At 49.7% G+C, this 18,392-nt stretch overlaps 1 protein-coding gene across 12 annotated transcripts in view; it reads right to left on the bottom strand.

Moving 5' to 3' along the window:
• ATP2B4 (ATPase plasma membrane Ca2+ transporting 4) overlaps positions 1-18,392 on the bottom strand; it is a 98,327-nt gene that overhangs the window by 12,257 nt on the left and 67,678 nt on the right. For 10 of the 12 annotated variants that reach the window (XM_003999388.6, XM_006942883.5, XM_003999387.6 and 7 more), the window contains 10 exons: positions 17,905-18,146; positions 13,875-14,106; positions 12,772-12,951; positions 11,843-11,930; positions 9,962-10,068; positions 5,974-6,165; positions 5,287-5,500; positions 4,250-4,461; positions 3,129-3,236; positions 553-729 (listed from right to left, as the gene is read on the bottom strand). In XM_003999388.6, coding sequence (XP_003999437.1) covers positions 553-729; positions 3,129-3,236; positions 4,250-4,461; positions 5,287-5,500; positions 5,974-6,165; positions 9,962-10,068; positions 11,843-11,930; positions 12,772-12,951; positions 13,875-14,106; positions 17,905-18,146 — 1,752 coding nt within the window. The remainder of the gene's footprint in view (positions 1-552; positions 730-3,128; positions 3,237-4,249; positions 4,462-5,286; positions 5,501-5,973; positions 6,166-9,961; positions 10,069-11,842; positions 11,931-12,771; positions 12,952-13,874; positions 14,107-17,904; positions 18,147-18,392) is intronic. The other 2 variants (XM_045049015.1, XM_019822019.3) reach the window with 1 other exon arrangement.

The following is an 18,392-nucleotide window of genomic DNA, read 5'->3' as shown; positions in this document are numbered from 1 at the left end:
CATTTATACACACTTAGCCACCAGATTCCCCACCATGGCCTTAAAGTTTGAGTGGGGAAGAGGATGAGTTTCTTTGACCAGGATCCCTCTGGAGAACAGCTACATTATCCTAACAGCAGCTCGAGGATGTGCGTGCAGCGTATGCTGGAGGTGCTGGCTGAGAGCTATTGTCTAACTCCTTCCTCCTCAAGGGTGGGGAAGGACTCTGAACGTCTCCCACCGTGAAGTGAGGTCTGGTGCTTGCAAGAGACCTGACACGGGAAGCTTGCCGGCCCAACGGGAGGGTGGCAAAGTGGGGTTTAGAGCCAACCTGAAGCTAAAGGACTATGCTGCCAGTTGGTGTCCCGTGCTCTAGGCCCTCTGACTATGGAGCCCCCGTAGCAGCTGCTGCCCGATCTGTCCTGAAGCAAGGGAGCCCGGGCTGTCCAGCAGCAGTGAGCCTTAGGGAGGGAAGAGATGTCGGCCACCAAGAACAGCTGCTGCCCTCCCAACACCTCCCAACCTGGAGACATTTCTTCTCCTGGAGGGAGGACCGGCCACTAGGAAGAGTACCTGAGTCTGGATGCGGTTCAGGCCCCGGAACCAGAGGATCTGGCCTCGGCGCAGCTCCATCTCCGCGTGGTCGATCTCATCCAGCCCCTCCGCGTCCTTGGTGATCTCCTCTTTCGTGGTGCCATGCCCGGCCTCCTTCAGGAACTTCAGGGATTGCGTAGGTATCGAGGAGATTATCTGAGAACAGGTGCAGCAAAAGGGGAGACACCAGAGTCAGGGCGGGAGAGCTGTCACTCAGCTTGCACGGTCAGGCCCCCGGGTGGGTCAGTCTTCACCCTATCACCCATGGTGGGGAGGTAGGCGGTGCCTACCAACTGGCGGACCATCACGAAGGCCTTCTGTATTTGTGGACGTACAAAGGAGACCTTCCATTCTAGTATCTGACCAGCCAGCTGCCTGGTTAGTTGTAGATTTCATTCTCCTTCTGTCTCAGTTCTTCCTTTCCATTTTGCCATGGATCTTTTAAGGGAAGTAGAACTGTAATGCATGATACAGAGTAGGAAGGGACAGAGACCAGACCAGGGGGAAGACAAGTCTGGGGACAGGACGGTCACACTGCATGTGTATGGGCGAAGAGAAGAGTGCAGGAAGGGAATGACCCTTTTCTAGTTACCACGGGCAAAGTAATTCCTGTGTGTGACACGGGGGTGAAAGGCTACTAGAGGTTTTCTTGGGCTTGGGATGAGGGAGTGGGTGGGACGGGCCAAGGAGGGAGGGACAGAGGAGTATTACCAGAAGACATGGGGCAGTGGGTTGGGCTTGCAATTCAAAAATAAACCACACAGGAAGCTCGATCACTTCTCTTCCACAGACAGACGAGGAGCAGACAGGGTTCGGAGGAGACGGGGACTGTATGAGCGTTCCGATGCAGAGTCAAGTATTTTGAAATAGGAAGAAGGTCAAAGTGCAACTTTTGGATGACTGGAAGGAGCTCCGTGGTACAGAAGGGAGGCCATTATCCGGCACCAAGGTTATGTGGCCACACGTGAGACCAGACGCAGACGGGAGTTTCAGATAGTCAGTGAAACAAGCAGGCTTCACCCAAGTATAAAAGGGACCCCCTGATCAATAAACACCGGCAGATAGACGGGGCGGAAGGACTTGTGTTAGGAACTGGGATAGCAATTAATCAGGGAGGCACCTCGGGGATATGAAAGAAGCAACTAGCAGGTTTATGGGGGAAGGCCTGCGGTCCCAGGGAAGGATCTCTGGGGCCACTTAGAGCAAAGCCACCCAGGGGGCCAGATGCCAGTCAGTAGAGAGTGGGGGTCTGCAAGAGCTTAGCCCGGGTCAGAGACGGGGATGAGGGGGATGCACACGGTGGTCATAGGGAAGGAACAAAACTTAACCAGACGTGATGATATTGTTATGATATTAACAGCTCACTCTTACTGGGTACTTATGGGTCCTGGACATTGTTGTAAGTCACTGGCTGATCAACAACGATAAACAGTGATCCTATTATCTTAAGTTGAGGAAACTGAGGCACAGAGTGGGTAAGACACTTGCTCGAAGTGATTCAGTTTGTAGAAGGGAGATGGGGATTCAAACCCGGGTAGCCGGTACCAGAATCTATGCTCTGAACTGTGTGATCTGCTTCTCTAGAGACCTTGCGAGTCTGGATTTATCTTAGATGAGGGTCAGGCATGCAACCCAGATGAGGTCGGGGTGAAAAACAGGATGCTGGGGAGCCCTTAACTATGTCCGCACAGTGGGGCACCTGGGTGGCTCAGTCAGTTAAGCGTCCGACTTCGGCTCAGGTCATGATCTCAACAGTTGGTGGGTTCAAGCCCCGTGTCGGGCTCTGTGCTGACAGCTCAGAGCTGGAGCCTGTTTCAGATTTGGTGTCTCCCTCTTTCTCTCTGCTCCTCCCCCACTCACACCCTGTCTCTCTCAAAAATAAACATTAAATGGGGTTCCTGGGTGGCGCAGTTGGTTAAGCGTCCGGCTTCAGCCAGGTCACGATCTCGCGGTCCGGGAGTTCGAGCCCCGCGTCAGGCTCTGGGCTGATGGCTCAGAGCCTGGAGCCTGTTTCCGATTCTGTGTCTCCCTCTCTCTCTGCCCCTCCCCCGTTCATGCTCTGTCTCTCTCTGTCCCAAAAATAAATAAACGTTGGAAAAAAAAAATTAAAAAAAACCAAAACATTAACAACAACAACAACAACAACCAGACAAACACTGTCAGCACAACAGCTCACAGCCAGACTGTGGCTTCATCAGAATAAAGACTTCTGCTTGGTAAACTCTTCTGCTTCTAAGACCCTCAATTTTTTTTTTTTTCTTCTTAGCAAAATCCCATTGACAATTTCCACTCCCATCTCAGAGAAGCTAAGGGACGTGCCTGTCTCTAGGCATGGTTAGAGAAGAGATCCGAAGCCTCTGAAGGGGTGGGCACTGATCAGTCCCCTCTGGGATCCTGTAAGATGGGAAGATCTTGAAAGCTGTGGGTAGGGAGGGGTGGGAAGGAGAAGATGACGGGGCCGATCTGGGAGTCCCCGCGGTGCGTGTTCCATCTCCTCTAGAGGAAGGGGCGTCGCCGGCTGTGCGGACCCACGCGGCGACCCTGCCGGTACTCACCTGGCCCCACAGCAGTTCTCCGATGCCAATGAAGAGGCACCAAAACCACTGAGACAGGGTGAGCTTCGTGCAACTGAAGGGTTTACCCCCGAATTCCACAATGAGAATCTAGAACCGAGAAAGAGGCAGCCTACCGTCACGTTGATGGGTAACAGGTAGCTAGCTGTCCAGCCAAGGCCGTCATGGCCACATCAACCCCTGCCCCGTGATCCCTGTGGTGCAAGCCCTGATCGGCTTGTTGGAGAAGGAGAAGGAGAAGGAGAAGGAAGGAAACCAGAAGGGGAGAAGGGAAGAGAGACAGTCTTTATAGAGCCCCTGATGGAGGGGCAGATATCGTTACTATGACTATTATTAAGGGAAGAGCTGGCGATCCAGGGGGGCTGGAGGCTTCTTGTGACTAAAGCCAGTGGGTGACAAAGAGAAGGCAAAGGGATGGAGAGGGGGAATTGAGGAGGGGGGCAAATAAGGGAGATACCTGCTGGGGGAGACTCAGGAGCCCTTTGTCATAGGGCCGGCTCATAGTCTCCTGTATCTGCAGATGTTTTAGTCTACCTCTGACTAGGGCAAGGAGGAAGGAACCCAATCCTTTTACCACCAGGGCAACTGTGCCCTTGACCCCAGTTCTACAAGGGGAGCCTAAGTCAGGCTTATTGTCAACTGCATGTGAACCACGTACTTCTCTTTCTCTGTGAATTGCACAGCATTTTCTGCCACGAGCCCCTCGTGAACAAAGGGGCAGGGACAAGGGGAGACCCCGTACAGCACGTATTCGCACCTTTCACGCGTGCTGGCAGGAGGCATGGAAAGGACCTAGGAGAGTGGCCCTCTCTTTGGTCACTTTGTGAAATTTCTGTGTTTTAGAAAGGTAAGCAAAGGATCCCACAAGTCTTATTTGACTGGCTACCAACACGTCGCCTTGCCCTGGAGCACCTGACCCAGCAGGCTCCAGTTCTAGAGCCGTGTGCAAATGGAAGCCACCTGGGAATCCGAAAGTGTTCAATCTACAGCCCGAGTGCCCATCATTCCCTCATGTCTTCTCCTGCGCACCGAGGGAATCCTGTTCCCAGCTTCTGGTCTTTGCCATCCCAGACCTCCTACCCCAACTCCAGCTGGAGGCTCACCTGGCTGATGAACGTGCCCAAGACCACACAGCAGAAGATGAGGTTGCGGAAGATGCCTGCAAAGACGTTCCTCTCTCCGTGGATCTTGCGGGAGTTGATTTCGTTGAAGAGCTGCATCAGCACAAAGGTGTTGAAAATAATGGTGTAGTGTTGGCTGGGTGGGGAATGTAGAGGCGCCTTCCTCCCGCTATCGATGTCAAAGAATTTCTCACCTAGTGGGGAAGAAGGAAGCATTAGTGGGTGAAGTATGAGCTCCACGAGGGCTCAGGTTGAGTCAGAACACGCTGGCATGGCCAAACTGCTTGCTGACGGCCGGTGTCCGTTCTAATAGGTTAGTATCTGAGCTACACTAGTTATCAAATACTTCTAAGTGTTAGTTCTCATCTCAACGCATCTGACCCTCTTTCTCAGTTCGCTCCATCGATTTCGACTTCTTGTAGTGCAGCGTGGTGGTAAAACTGTGGACCAGGGTCAGGGCAGACACAGGTTTGACCTTAGTACCATTATTTATTCATTATGTGACCTGAGCTTCAGTTTTTATAATCTATAAAAAAAAAAAAGAAAGCTATAGAAAGCCACCCTTGTGAAATTCTTTTTCTTTTTTTTAATTTTTTTTTTAACATTTATTTATTATTGAGAGACAGAGAGAGACAGAGCACAAGCAGGGGAGGGGCAGAGAGAAGAGGGGACACAGAGCCTGAAGCAGGCTCCAGGCTCCGAGCTGTCAGCGCAGAGCCCGACGCGGGGCTCGAACTCACACACCGCGAGATCATGACCTGAGCCGAAGTCAGACGCTCAACCGACTGAGCCCCCCGGGCACCCCCACCCTTGTGAAATTCTTGAGAGGGGTACATCAAATAGCATAATGTGCCAGGTAGAGGGAAGAGAGGACACACTCAGTAAACGCAGCTGTTATCACTCCCAGTCTTGTGCTCAGTGTGCACCATTGCTACCTTCTTTCCCCAGGCCATTCTCTGCCCCCATCTCCATTTAGCCCTCCGACCCTTCCCCCAGCCCCAGCCTCACCCTCGGCTCACCGGCAAAGACAAGGAAAAAGATGACAGTGAGCTGATAGACTGCGTGGCCCAAGATGTTCTTCATCATAGTACGTGAGATCAGGGGCTTATTGCGGCCATAGGGGCGACGCTTCAACAGAGACTCCGTAGGAGGCTCGGTGGCCAGGGCCAAGGAGGCAAAAGTGTCCATGATTAGGTTAACCCACAACATCTGCACGGCTTTCAGTGGGGAATCCTGGTGGGAAGAAGAACCAGTCCGTTTAGCTTTCCTTGGAAAACACCCCCTACCTCCCTCCTCAGCCTCACCTTTGCCCCTGCAATGGCCTAGCTCCCACTATCCACCCAGACTTTGGATCTGGCCCTTTCTTAGCTGAGTGACCTTGAGAAAGTTACTTAACCTCTTTGGGCCTTGGTTTCCTCACCTGTGAAATGGAGAGAATACCCACTTTCCGAGATTGCTTTTGAAGAAGAGAGATAACACAGAGGGGTACCCATCACAGCGGCTGACAAGGATGTGCTAATTAATGGTAGATGAGTTACCATCCTTCCACACGGGCAGATGGAGACTCGGCAGAGCTAACTCCTGCCCCAACACCACCGGGGAAACTCTTGTCCTTAATCCTCAGTAGACAGTACCCCGCCTCCTGCGTTCCCTAGCCCCCGCCTCACCTCTCCCATCTCGCCCACCCCGCACGCCACTCCTTTCACCTGAGTGATACAGGCTCCGGTGAAGGCCACAATCACGGCCACCACGTTGACAGTGAGCTGGAACTGCAGAAACTTGGAGATGCTGTCATAGACGTTTCGCCCCCACATCACTGCCTTCACAATGCTGGTGAAGTTGTCGTCTGTTAGGATGATGTCTGATGCCTCCTTTGCCACATCCGTGCCTGCGATACCCTGAGGAAGAAAGGGAAGGAGGACAGTGAGAAACTGGCTAAAGCAGAGCTTATCTACGTTCTGGACCAGGGCTGCAGTTCGTGACCTCCAAGAAGCTTCTGGACCAGGCAGAAACGCCAGAGGGCGCACTTGCCTTGCTAATAACCAAGCCGGCGTATTTTGAGTTCTCGCTTCCAAAGATGAAGGGAAAATGTGACGTTGTCAGTCCACAGAAAACAGGGCTGGGGTCTGATGCCACCGTGTTACTCCTGAACCCAGGCTGGAAATGACAGTTATCTTTTGATATTCCTTTCTCCCTTCTCTCCCTTCTCTCTCTTCCCTCCCCACCTTAGAAATGAAGGAAAGGATAGGAAACATGTCCTATCTATTCTACCTCCAAATTCATACATTTCTTTCTTTCTTTTTTTTTTTTTAAAGATTTTATTAAAAAAATTTTTTTTTTCAACGTTTATTTATTTTTGGGACAGAGAGAGACAGAGCATGAACGGGGGAGGGGCAGAGAGAGAGGGAGACACAGAATCGGAAACAGGCTCCAGGCTCTGAGCCATCAGCCCAGAGCCCGACGCGGGGCTCGAACTCACGGACTGCGAGATCGTGACCTGGCTGAAGTCGGACGCTTAACCGACTGCGCCACCCAGGCGCCCCTAAAGATTTTATTTTTAGGTCATTGCTACCCTCAACGTGGGGCTCGAACTCACAACCTTGAGATTAAGAGTTGCAAGCTCCACTGACTGAGCCAGCCAGGTGCCCCTAAATCCTTATACTTCTTTTGCTGCTGCTAGTATCTCACTCAAGTCCTTGTCCCTCCCCCTGCCCCCCACCTCTAAGTCACCTTACTTTTTTTTCCAGGAGGAGTAGTCTGGCAGCACAGTTCAGATGTCCTATCCTTGTTCAAAATTCTGTTCCTGGGGAACCACTAAAGGTTTCTGAAGAGACATTATCAATGGTTGAAAGCTGTGCTTTTAGAAACAGTAACTCTTCTAGACTGACAGTCAAAGCCCTCAACAGGTGAACTCGGATGGATTCATTCTCCAGCCTACTCCTATCTAATCTTTCTGCTCAAAACCCACTGGTTTATTCACCGTTCTCTGAATCTCTTATTCACTTCTTGAATATAGACTTCTACTTACACCATTTCCTTAAACCTGGAACATCCTCCTTCCTCATCCATTTAAATCTCATCGGTTGTCAATGGTCCTTGCAATTAAGCCCTACTTGCTTTGCAAAACCATCCCTAACACCACCAGCCCATACTTCTATCCCAAGTCTTGCAAATCCTACAATCCACAGAGGAGTGTATTCATTAATTGGGCTTCCAGTAGTAGATGATTTTGTTCCCTTTACCAGGTAATAATATATTCCCTTTCGGATTGCAATAAACAAGTACCTGTCATAGACTATACCAGTCAGTTTCCCCATCAAAAAGTTCTCTAATAAATCCACACAATGCCATAACATGCGCTGTAAAAAGGGGGGAAAAAAGGAAGGAGGACTCTATGTACTTACTACTATGGAATAATCTCCAGGTTACATGAAGTGAAAAAGCAATGCGAAAGAAAGAGTGTATGGTGTGTAAATAGATAAGCACAGATAGTAGTATAGGTAATATCACTCAGCTAAGAGAATGGGATACAAACATATTACGTGTTTGATTATGTTTTAAAGGAGCAAACAAAGGATACACCAAAAACAAGAGAAGTAAGTTACTTAGGGCTAAGAGGGGAGGAAATGGGATGGAGGGGAGCAGAAGCTGGATTTCTTTTTTCTTTTTTTTTTCTTTAAAAAAAATTTTTTTTAATGTTTATTTATTTTTGAGACAGAAAGAGACAGAGCATGAACGGGGGAGGGTCAGAGAGAGGGAGACACAGAATCCGAAACAGGCTCCAGGCTCTAGCTGTCAGCACAGAGCCCGATGCGGGGCTCGAACTCACGGACCTCGAGATCGGAAGTCGGCCGCTTAACCGACTGAGCCACCCAGGAGCCCCCAGAAGCTGGATTTCTTGGTGTAGAGCTTGTTTTGTATATTTGACCTGAGACGGAGACCTGAGAACTACTTTATATGAGTATAAAACGAAATTAAGTTTAAAAAGCAATTTCCAAAAGGCAAAGCAACGCGTGCTTCTGTGGTGACAGCTCAGAGCCTGGAGCCTCTTCAGATTCTGTGTCTTTCTCTCTCTCTGCCCCTCCCCCGCTCACACTCTGTCTCTCTCTGTCTCTCAAAAATAAATAAACATTAAAAAAAAAATTAAAAAAAAGTTCCAAATGACAGTTTGAAAGACATAGTCCCTTGATGGCAGAACCTGGTAGGATATACCTCCAGGATAAAAAAAGAACTGTAAGAAAGATCTTGAACTGTTTGTAGTAGAGTAATTGTATTATTATTGCTCTTTTGAGACTATCACCTATATTTTAGGGTAAAGCAATTTATGATTATGTTAATGACATTAGGATCGGAATTTTCAGCTTAAGAGATATAAATATAAAATCAAGGAAGTTAAATAAAATTAGCAAGTTAGAGTTCTATAATTCTAAATTTGCTTTGGAAATACCAATATGGATTCATGAAGCATTTTACTTTAAAACAAAGAAACACAAAAACAAAAAAAAGAGGCATAAAAGATATATTTCCTCGCTCTGCCCATTGAAAAGATCTAGAAACAAAGAATTACTCAGTAGTCAGGAACACCCTGACATGTAGACTGTGTTCTCTAAATACCATTTCTCACCACAAAGCAGGACTCCTTTGAGAAATGGATGATTCCAGGCAGGACAAGAAATATGCATGATGATTCTGGAACCTTTTATCATGCCAGAAACCAAGTAAGGTATTAAAGACAATTGCCGTTGTATCTAAAGACCCAGCAATATTCATGAGGCTAATGATGGGTCAATGTGAATGTCAAAATAACAACAAGGGCAATGGATCAAAACACATCAAGTATACTTAAGCCCATGAGTTCATAATGGTATTAAAAAAATAGTTAAGTGGTTTTCTTTTAATGCTTATTTTTGAGAGAGAGAGAGAGAGAGAGAGAGAGAGAAAACAGGGGAGGGGCACAGAGAGAGGGAGACATAAAATCCAAAGCAGGCTCCAGGCCCTGAGCTGTCAGCACAGTGCCTGACGCAGGGCTCAAACTCACAAACCGTGAGATCATGACCTGAGCCGAAGTCGGATGCTTAACCGACTGAGCCACCCGGGTGCCCCTTTTGGTTGCTTTTAAAGAGAGCACCCCAAACACGGATTATTCTTGAATATCCTTCCACGGCTTAAAAAAATCACCAATAGTGCAATACATATGGGAGGCTTACAATCATAAGCTACTTGAGTGTGAGAATGACATTTGCAATCCGGGGGTTTCTACATTTGCGGGAATGTCAGAATGAACCAGTGTGCCTGCTAGGAAAAGCCAAACATTTCTGGGACCCACCCATGTGCTACTGAATCAAGATATCCAAATGTGGAACCTTGGAATAATCGATTTTAAATAAACTCTCCAAGTGCTTCGGACGCGCTTGGCCTCACGAGCGTAAAGCAGAGTGATGAACAGTGCTGGCGAAGGAATACGTGCTTGATACGTCGTGGCTTCCCTGCCTGTGTCGTCTAGTCTTCACACTTGATGGCTCTCCCACTACACATACTCTCATTGGCTGGGTCGTTAGGAGAGACAGAGTCAGAAAAAAGAGCGCAGTGTGGGACGTGGAGGCACAGGAGGCGGCAGGCTACAAGAAGCCTGTCCTGGCTTCCTGATGGAGAAGGCAGCTTGCAGGCAGAGAGACGGTGTACTGAGCTGCTTACCATGGCAAAGCCAACATCTGCTTTCTTCAGGGCCGGCCCGTCATTCGTGCCATCGCCGGTGACAGCCACCACCTGTCGCTGTTCCCCAACAGTGCTGTCGATGATGCCTGGGAGAAACAGACACACCCCGGTGAGTCCACATGGGCCATCTCAGTCCTCTGCTCCCCTCGAAGGTGCTTTTGGGGTTTTCCTCCCTGGTCCCTGCTACCACCTCCCTTTCTTTCCTTTCTTTTTTATTTTGTGGGTTACAAGCTCACTTGATAGCATGTTGAAAGTGTAACCATCCTTCTGAGCCCTGACAGATCTGTCAGTTCCTGAGAAGCTGCTACTGCTTTGCCTTGTTCTGTGCAGGCATCGGAGGTAAGGAAAGGCTAGAGGAGCACCTTGTCCAGCCTTCGATGTGGCAGCAGGCATGTAAACACAGGTAATTTACAAATAGAAGTGCAGCTACTAGCTGAAAACAACCACAGGAAGGGGTGAAGACCGGGTGAGGTGGACTGATCCGGTCTTGGGCAGCCACTCTGGCAACGAGAGCAGACGGTGCACTCCTGCCCTCTGGTGGTCGGAGGAGAGCAGTGTCTCAGCCTCCAAGGCCAGGAGGCCTAGCGCTTTGAAGAGGGAGGAGCAAAGGGCACAGTGACAGCCAGCCTGAAGCCACAGGTGCTATAGACTCAGAAGGCTGGAGAGGATCCAGATCATCTACGCCACTCCCATCATCCTCCAGAGGAGAAAACTGAAACCCAGAGAGAGGAAACGCCTTGCAGGGTCCCGAAGCCAGCTGGGGAAGCCCAGCCATCCTTCCATTCCATCGCAGCCAGCGAGGGCCATGTGCTTCCTGAGCAGGAAGAGGAAGCAAAACAACGGGGTGGGGGGGGGGGGGAGAGTTAAAGCAGAAAATGATACTTCCCAGGAGGCTGGCTTCTTCCGACCAAGGAGAAGACAGGAGAAAGATCGGGAGGTCAGAGTTGGACACCAGCATGCACACACGTGCACACATCTACATGCACATACATGATACCTGGATGCCTTTTCTCTGGCGTCCAGGCTGGTGCCCAAGTGTGAGTGTGTGTGTGTGTGTGTGTGTGTGTGTGTGTGGGTGACCATCTCCCTTTCTACTTTGTTCTTTCCTTCTTTCTTCTCTATGCTGGAGGTTCTACAGCATCACCCCAGGGCTGTGAATTGTTTCACAGGTGGAACCTTGACCTACGAGTCTGTCTTTATCAGGTAGCCTGTGGCAGCCCAAGGGCCCTAAGGCAGCTGGTGTTTGGTGGAGAAGCCACCGGTTGAATTAAGGACAGAGACCTGGGGGTTGAACTGTACCACTCGCATTTACCAGTTGGCCAATTTGGGTAAGCTACTCGTCTTCCCAGCCTCGAACTTCCTTATGTGCAAAATGGGAATCATTTAACCTGCCCTGGTCGAATAAGGTATGGTGTCTATTTTATTTATTTATTTATTAAAAAAAAATTTTTTTTTAACATTTATTCACCTGTGAGAGACAGACAGAGCGCCGTGAGGGAGGGGCAGAGAGAGAGAGGGAGACACAGAACCCGAAGCAGGAGGCTCCAGGCTCTGAGCTGTCAGCACAGAGTCCGACGCGGGGCTCGAACCCACGAACCGTGAGATCGTGACCGGAGCCGAAGTCGGACGCTTAACCGACTGAGCCACCCAGGTGCCCCAAGATATGATGTTTAAAAACAACTTTATTATATGTGTTGACTACAGATGTTGGCTAAGCTGTCTGTTCCCCCCACGAGCTGGAGAGCTCTCCTGGGACCTTCCTGTTCAGGACAGGAGAGTTGCTTTGGCCAACGGTCCTCGTCTGCCCTGCCCCAGACTGCCGTCTTCTGCCCCAGGTACCTGGCCAGCAGCCAAGCTTACCTTTCACCAGGGTGTGCTTGTCAGTGGGGGACGATCGCGCCAAGACTCGAAGCTTAGGCCAGATCTTGTCCAGCTTCTCTTGCTCCACCTGCCAACGTGAGACCACACCAGGTCAGGCAAGCCCAGAATAGTCATCCAGAAGAAGCTTACTTCTCCCCACGCCCTGAGATTCTGGGGGAGCTGGCATTCCATGGCCCATGGCGGCTGCTACCATGGCCTCCATGGGACATGAAACATCCGGCTGAGTCTCCAAGGGCAGATTCATTGATGGTGACCATTCAGGCTCCGCGTGCCTCTTTTTTCCTCCCAGTTCCCTACTGGGGAGCCAATCCCCTATTTCTTGGAGCCTTGACAGGAGGTGGGCAGGGGTTAGCTGTTGGCTCCAGGGGCTAAAGTGCTTCTAAGGTCTTAGGTGTGGTTTCTATGTAGACCAGGAAGCTCTGGTCTGCTTCACACCCAGACCACATCCTCTTACAAACCTGTGCCAGCATTAGTCACAGGGTGGTGACACAGGAGGGTGAGGATGGAGGGAAATCAGTACAAAATCACTCCTTAACTGAAAAAAATCGGGAAGACGCGAAAAGTTAGTGAGGCTGTCTCAAAAGTTAGCTTATGAATGAAGATAACGAGGAGAAAGGAAACTCGCAGTTTTACCCCCTGAGCAGCTTTGGTAGAAGGAACGTCTCGCTATGAATAGATTTGAGTTTAAAAACCACCCACTTGGCGGTACAACTCCTCACAGCTTCCCCTCCCTCCTCTATGGGCTGCTGCCCGATTCATGAAACCATTTAATAAAGCCGATTAGATCTTCCAAAAAAACAAAAACCAAACAAAAACAAACACACGACCACCACCACAAGAGCCAGCCGCTTTCTCCCGCGCGTCCCAGCTGCGCCACACGAGACCCAGGCTCCCCGTCCGCGACCCACCTCGCCCTTCTCGTTGCGGATAAGTCGGTTGAACTCTTTGCCTTCTAAGCACAAGAAGTCATCCCCAGGTGTGACAATGCCACATTTGGTGGCGATGGCCCGGGCTGTGTTGATGTTGTCACCGGTCACCATTCTGACAGTGATGCCAGCTTGTTTGCATTTGGCGATAGCGTCTGGGACCTATGGAGAGTAAGGCAAGGGGAAAGGAGGAGGTGGGGTGGTGAGGCCTGCTAGGCTGTCCCCATTCACTGTACACAGGAGACAGGTATCCCAGGAGCAGTGCCACGGGGCACTGGCTACGTCCGGTCATTTTTATATTGTCCGGTGTCACCTCACTTCTGTCCTACCCACGGTACTACATTTGAATTTGCCTTTTAGTGTAACTTGAGTTGAAGAGGACATTTGCTTCAGGAGCTGGGTGTGAAAGCTTACTCTCCCTGCGATCTAGACTCCTTAGCAGGGCATATACACAGCCCTTTGAGATCTGGCCACTGTTTTCCTCCCTAGCAGACGTTTTTTGCCATTCTCCACCCCCCTGGCCCATACTCCAACCATATCAGTTCTTTGCAGTTTCCCCAATGCACGCTGCCCTCTCCTGCCTGGGGGCCTTGACAACTAACAGTCCATCTGTCTGAATTTCTTTCGAGCAGAGGCTTTTTCCGATGCCTTAGCGTCTAGAATAGTGTTCAGCTACCCTAGGGGCGCTCAACAAGAATGTGTTGCTTGAAAGAAGGCGGCTGGAGGCGGGGATGGTGTCCCAGTTAACTCAGCCTCCTGGCTGTTCCAGGTATCAAATCATAAGCTCAATGAAACCTATACGTCTCACCCCTCAGACGGCATTAACCATCAGAATGGCACCTTCTAGCAGGTCAGCACTCTAAAGCAGTTTTGTGAAGCTGGAAGCCTGGGAACATCCATCCCTGCAAGTGAGAAGCTGTTAGGTAACACGCCTGGGGTCACAGCTAGAAATGGAACCAGTACCCCAGTTCCTGTGACTCCTGGGTGGCTTCCCGTTAGACCGTGCTCAGCTTGCACACGCGCCAGGGGCTGTTGGAAGACTTCCATTCATGTTTTCTTACCCTTTGGCCAAGCCAAAGCCTCACCTCTGGGCGCACGGGGTCCTCAATGCCCACCACCGCGACGCAGGTCAGTTCGGTGAGGATCTCACTCTCGTTGTCCCACGGGGGCTCTCCGTCATTGAAATCCCGGTAAGCTATGCAGATAGTTCGGAGGCCCTCACAGGCCATGGGCTCGATGACAGTGCGCACTATCTCATCTCGGTCCTTGTTCTTGAACGGCACCACTTCCCCTTTCTTGTCCAGGATTCGATTGCACCTGGGGAGGCACACGGTCAGGAAGCAGCACCCCGTCTCACCCCATATGTCTCTACGGTCACCTGCAGACACTCTGGCAACTGTTCTGAGGCCAGACACTGTTCTGAGGCCAGAAATCTCCTATCCCTCTCCCCCAGCTGAGTCCCTTTTTCCAAGGTGGGGAGGTGTGTAGGTGGATAAGGTCCACGTAAGCAGAAGGTGCGGTTCCCCCCTACCATCTGTCCCTACTCATATGTGAAGTCTCTTGGGGATCACCTGCTCTTTTGAACTTCTCAAAGGTGGAGAGACAGTTTTAATTCCCGTGACCTAGAATAGTACTCAGTGCATGGGGCGTGTTCCACGGGAATGTGCTCATTGAAGGAAAGTGGCTAATTAGCAGCCAGCTAGAGGCACTGGTTAATTCAGCTACTGGCCCTATGCCTACGCCTAACCTTTAAGGACCTGCGAGGAGCCTAGCCACATTGATTAACTTATGCAACTTTCTATAATCAGAACTGAGCGCGAGAAGGACAACGGAACATAGAGGCACCATTTCTAGTACGTGCTGTGTGCCAGGCATGTTATGTACAGGCATACCTCGTTTTGTTTTGTTTTGTTTTGTTTTTTACAAACTGAAGGTTTGTAGCAACCCTGCATCCAGCAAGTCTGTTGGCACCAATTTTCTAACAGCATTTGTCCACTTCCTGTCTCTGAGTTACGTTTTGGTAAGTTTCACAATACTTTAAACTTTTTCGTTATTATTATATTTGCTATGGTGATCTGTGACCAGTGAGCTTTGATGTTACTATTGCAATTGTTTTGGGACATCGAGAGTCGCGCGCATGTAAGACAGCAAATTTAATCGATAATGTTGTGTGTGTTCTGATTCCACTGCCCAGCTCTTTCCCCGTCTCTCTCCCTATCCCCTGAGAGACAACAATATTGAAATTAGGCCACTAATAACTCTACCGTGGCCTCTAAGTGCTCAAGTGAAAGGGAGAGGTGCACATCTCTCACTTTAAATCAGAACCTAGAAATGATTAAGCTAGATAGAGAAGGCATGTGGAAAGCCGAGGGAGGCTGAATGTTAGGCCTCTTGTGCCAAATAGCCAAGCTGTGAATGCAAAGGAAAGGTTCTTAGAAGAAACGAAAAGGACTGTTTCCGCGAAACCCAAGTGGTAAGCGCGTGAAACAGCCTTGTTGCTGATATGACGCAAGTTTGAACGGTCTGGATAGAAGACGAAACCAGCCACAACGGCCCCATAAACCAAAGGCGAATCCAGAGCAAGGCCCTAACTCTCTTAAATTTTATCAAGGCTAAGAGAGGTGAAAAAGCTGCAGAAGAAAAGTCTGAAGATAGCAGAGGTTGGGTCATGAGGTCTAAGGAAAGCGGAGATCTCCATAATATAAAAATGGAAGTGCTGATGTAGACTAACGGTGTTGGGAAAACTAGACAGCCACATGCAGCGAGTTCTCCAGAAGGACTAGCTCAGATGATTAACGAAGGTGGCTACACTGAACAGCAGCTTTTCCGTGTAGACGCCACAGCCTCATACTGTAAGAAGATGCCGTCCAGGACTTTCACAGCTAGAGAGAAGTCAGTGCCTGGGTTCCAAAGTTTCAAAGGACAGCCTTACTTGCTCGTTAGTGGCTAATGCAGCTGGTGAATTTACACCGAAGCTAATGCTCACTTACCATTCTGAAAATCCCAGGGCCCTGAAGAATTATGCTAAATCTACTCTGTCTGTGCTCTCTAAACGGAACAACAAAGCTTGGATGGCAGCACATCTGTTTATAACAAGGCTTACTGAATATTTTAAGTCCACCGTTGAGAGCTGCTGCCCAGAAAAAGACTCCTTTGAAAATATGACTGCTCATTGACAATACACCTGGTCGCCCAGGAACTCTGATGGAGATGTCCAACGAGATCAATGTTGTTTTCATGCCTGCTAACACAACATCCATTCTGCAGCCCATGAATCAAGGAGTAATTTCGACTTTCAAGGCTTATTATTTAAGAAACACATTTTGTAAGGTTGTCGATAGAGATTCCTCTGGTGGATCTGGGCAAAGTAAATGGAAACCTCCTTCCAAATGCCATTAAGAACATTCATGATTTATGGGAAGAGGCCTGCATATCAACATGAACAGCCGTTTGGAAGCAATTGATTCCAACCCTCATGGATGACTTTGACCCTCAGGGTTCGAGACTTTAGGGGAGGAATTCATTGCAGATGTGGTGGAAATAGCAAGAGAACTGGAAGGAGCAGTGGAGCCTGAAGATGGGACTGAATGACTGTGATCTCGCGATCAAACACGGACAGATGAGGAGTTGCTTCTAGCGGATGAGCGAAGAAAATTTCTTGAGATGGAACCTATTCTTTTTTTTTTTTTTTTCAACGTTTATTTATTTTTGGGACAGAGAGAGACAGAGCATGAACGGGGGAGGGGCAGAGAGAGAGGGAGACACAGAATTGGAAACAGGCTCCAGGCTCTGAGCCATCAGCCCAGAGCCCGACGCGGGGCTCGAACTCACGGACCGCGAGATCGTGACCTGGCTGAAGTCGGACGCTTAACCGACTGCGCCACCCAGGCGCCCCATGAGATGGAACCTATTCTTGATGAAGATGTCATGAAGATCGTTGAATGACAATAAAGGATTCAGAATAGTACATAAGCTTAGATGATAAAGCAGTGGCAGGGTTTGAGGGGAAGCAACTCTAATTCTGAAAGAAGTTTTACTGTGGGTAAAATGCTATCAAATAGCATCTCTATAGCATCTCATGCTATAGAGAAATTGTTCATGAAAAGAGCCAATCTATGCGGCACACTTCACTGTCTTATTTTAAGAAACTGCCACAGCCACCCCAACCTTCAGCACCCACCGCCCTGATCAGTCAGCAGTCATCAACATCGAGGAAAGAGCCTCCACCAGCAAAAACATGATCACTAGGGGCGCCTGGGTGGCTCAGTCAGTTAAGCATCTGACTCTTAATTTCGGCTCAGGTCATGAGCTCATGGTTCATGGGATTGAGTCCTGCGTCAGGCTCTGTGCAGAGCCCGCTCGGGATTCTTTCTCTCCCTCTCTCTGCCCCTCCCTAACTCATGCATGCGTGCACACACACTCTCTCTGTCTCAAAATAAATCAATAAACATGAAAAAAAAAAGATTATGATCACTAAAGCTCAGATGATGGTTAGCATTCTTTTAGTAATAAAGTATTTATAAAGTATGTTATTTTTTTAATATATATATATATATATACACATCATGTTATGGCACCCCCAATAGACTCTAGTCTAGTGTAAGCACGAGCCGTATATACACTGGGGAATCAAAAAGATTCATTTGCCTCACTCTGTTGTGGCGATCTAGATCCGAACTCACAACGTCTCTGACATAGGCCAAAGTTACATTGAACCATTTAATCCTAGGAACCCCACGGGCATTATTCTCTGTTTTCAGGCTAGCAAACGAGAGCTTGGATCATTGCGGTCCGAATCCTGGCTGTGCCACTCTTAGCTGCATCACCTTGAGCAAGTTACTTCACCTCCCGGGACCTCTGTTTTCTCATCCGCAAAGGGGGGATAACAACAGTATCTGCTGCACTGAGCTGTGAAGATGAAATGGAACAGGCCACCCGAAGGCATGTGAAAACTGCGTGGCCCGAGCAAGCGCTCAGATATTGGTTCTGCGGTCACCGCCCCGAAGCGGGGCTCATGTATCATTCGGCGGGGCTCAGCACGGGCGCGGGTTGCCCGGACCTTGCTGGGGGGGAGGATTTCGCAGGGAAGGAGAAGCGGGGGAAGGAAGTGCTCACTTGCGCAAGATGATCTCCGAGGCGCCCTTGCTGTACATGCGGTAGCCCCCGCTGGGCTTCTCGATGACCGTGCTCATGGATTTGCGCACCGAGTTGAAGGTGTACACCTTGTAGAGCTTCTCCTCGGGCACCTCATTGCGCACCGCATGGTAATCCTGCTTCAGGTCTGTGACAAAGCCCAGCAGAGCGCATTCGGTCTTGCTGCCCACCTGCCGCGGCAGACCTCCCTCCTTCTCCGGAGGCTGAGAGAAAAATCATACGTGGCATTTGAGTAACGGGCCTCGACTAGGGAGAGAGCTGAGGAAGGAAAGGACAACACTTTCATGCGTTTTCTTCCCAAGGGTAAGCGGGCAGTGGGCAGGGGCGACCGTGGTCGCTGGGCCGTCCGGGGCTCCGTTTACCCTGGGGGTGGTGCTGGAATCTCACCCTGTGCGGGTCTCATTCTAACCCCCTCTCTGACTTTCTGGACAATATGTACTTTCCTCCTG

Source organism: Felis catus, chromosome F1, assembly GCF_018350175.1.
Source record: "Felis catus isolate Fca126 chromosome F1, F.catus_Fca126_mat1.0, whole genome shotgun sequence".
NCBI lineage: Eukaryota > Metazoa > Chordata > Mammalia > Carnivora > Felidae > Felis > Felis catus.
This window is presented reverse-complemented; position numbering and strand designations above follow the sequence as displayed.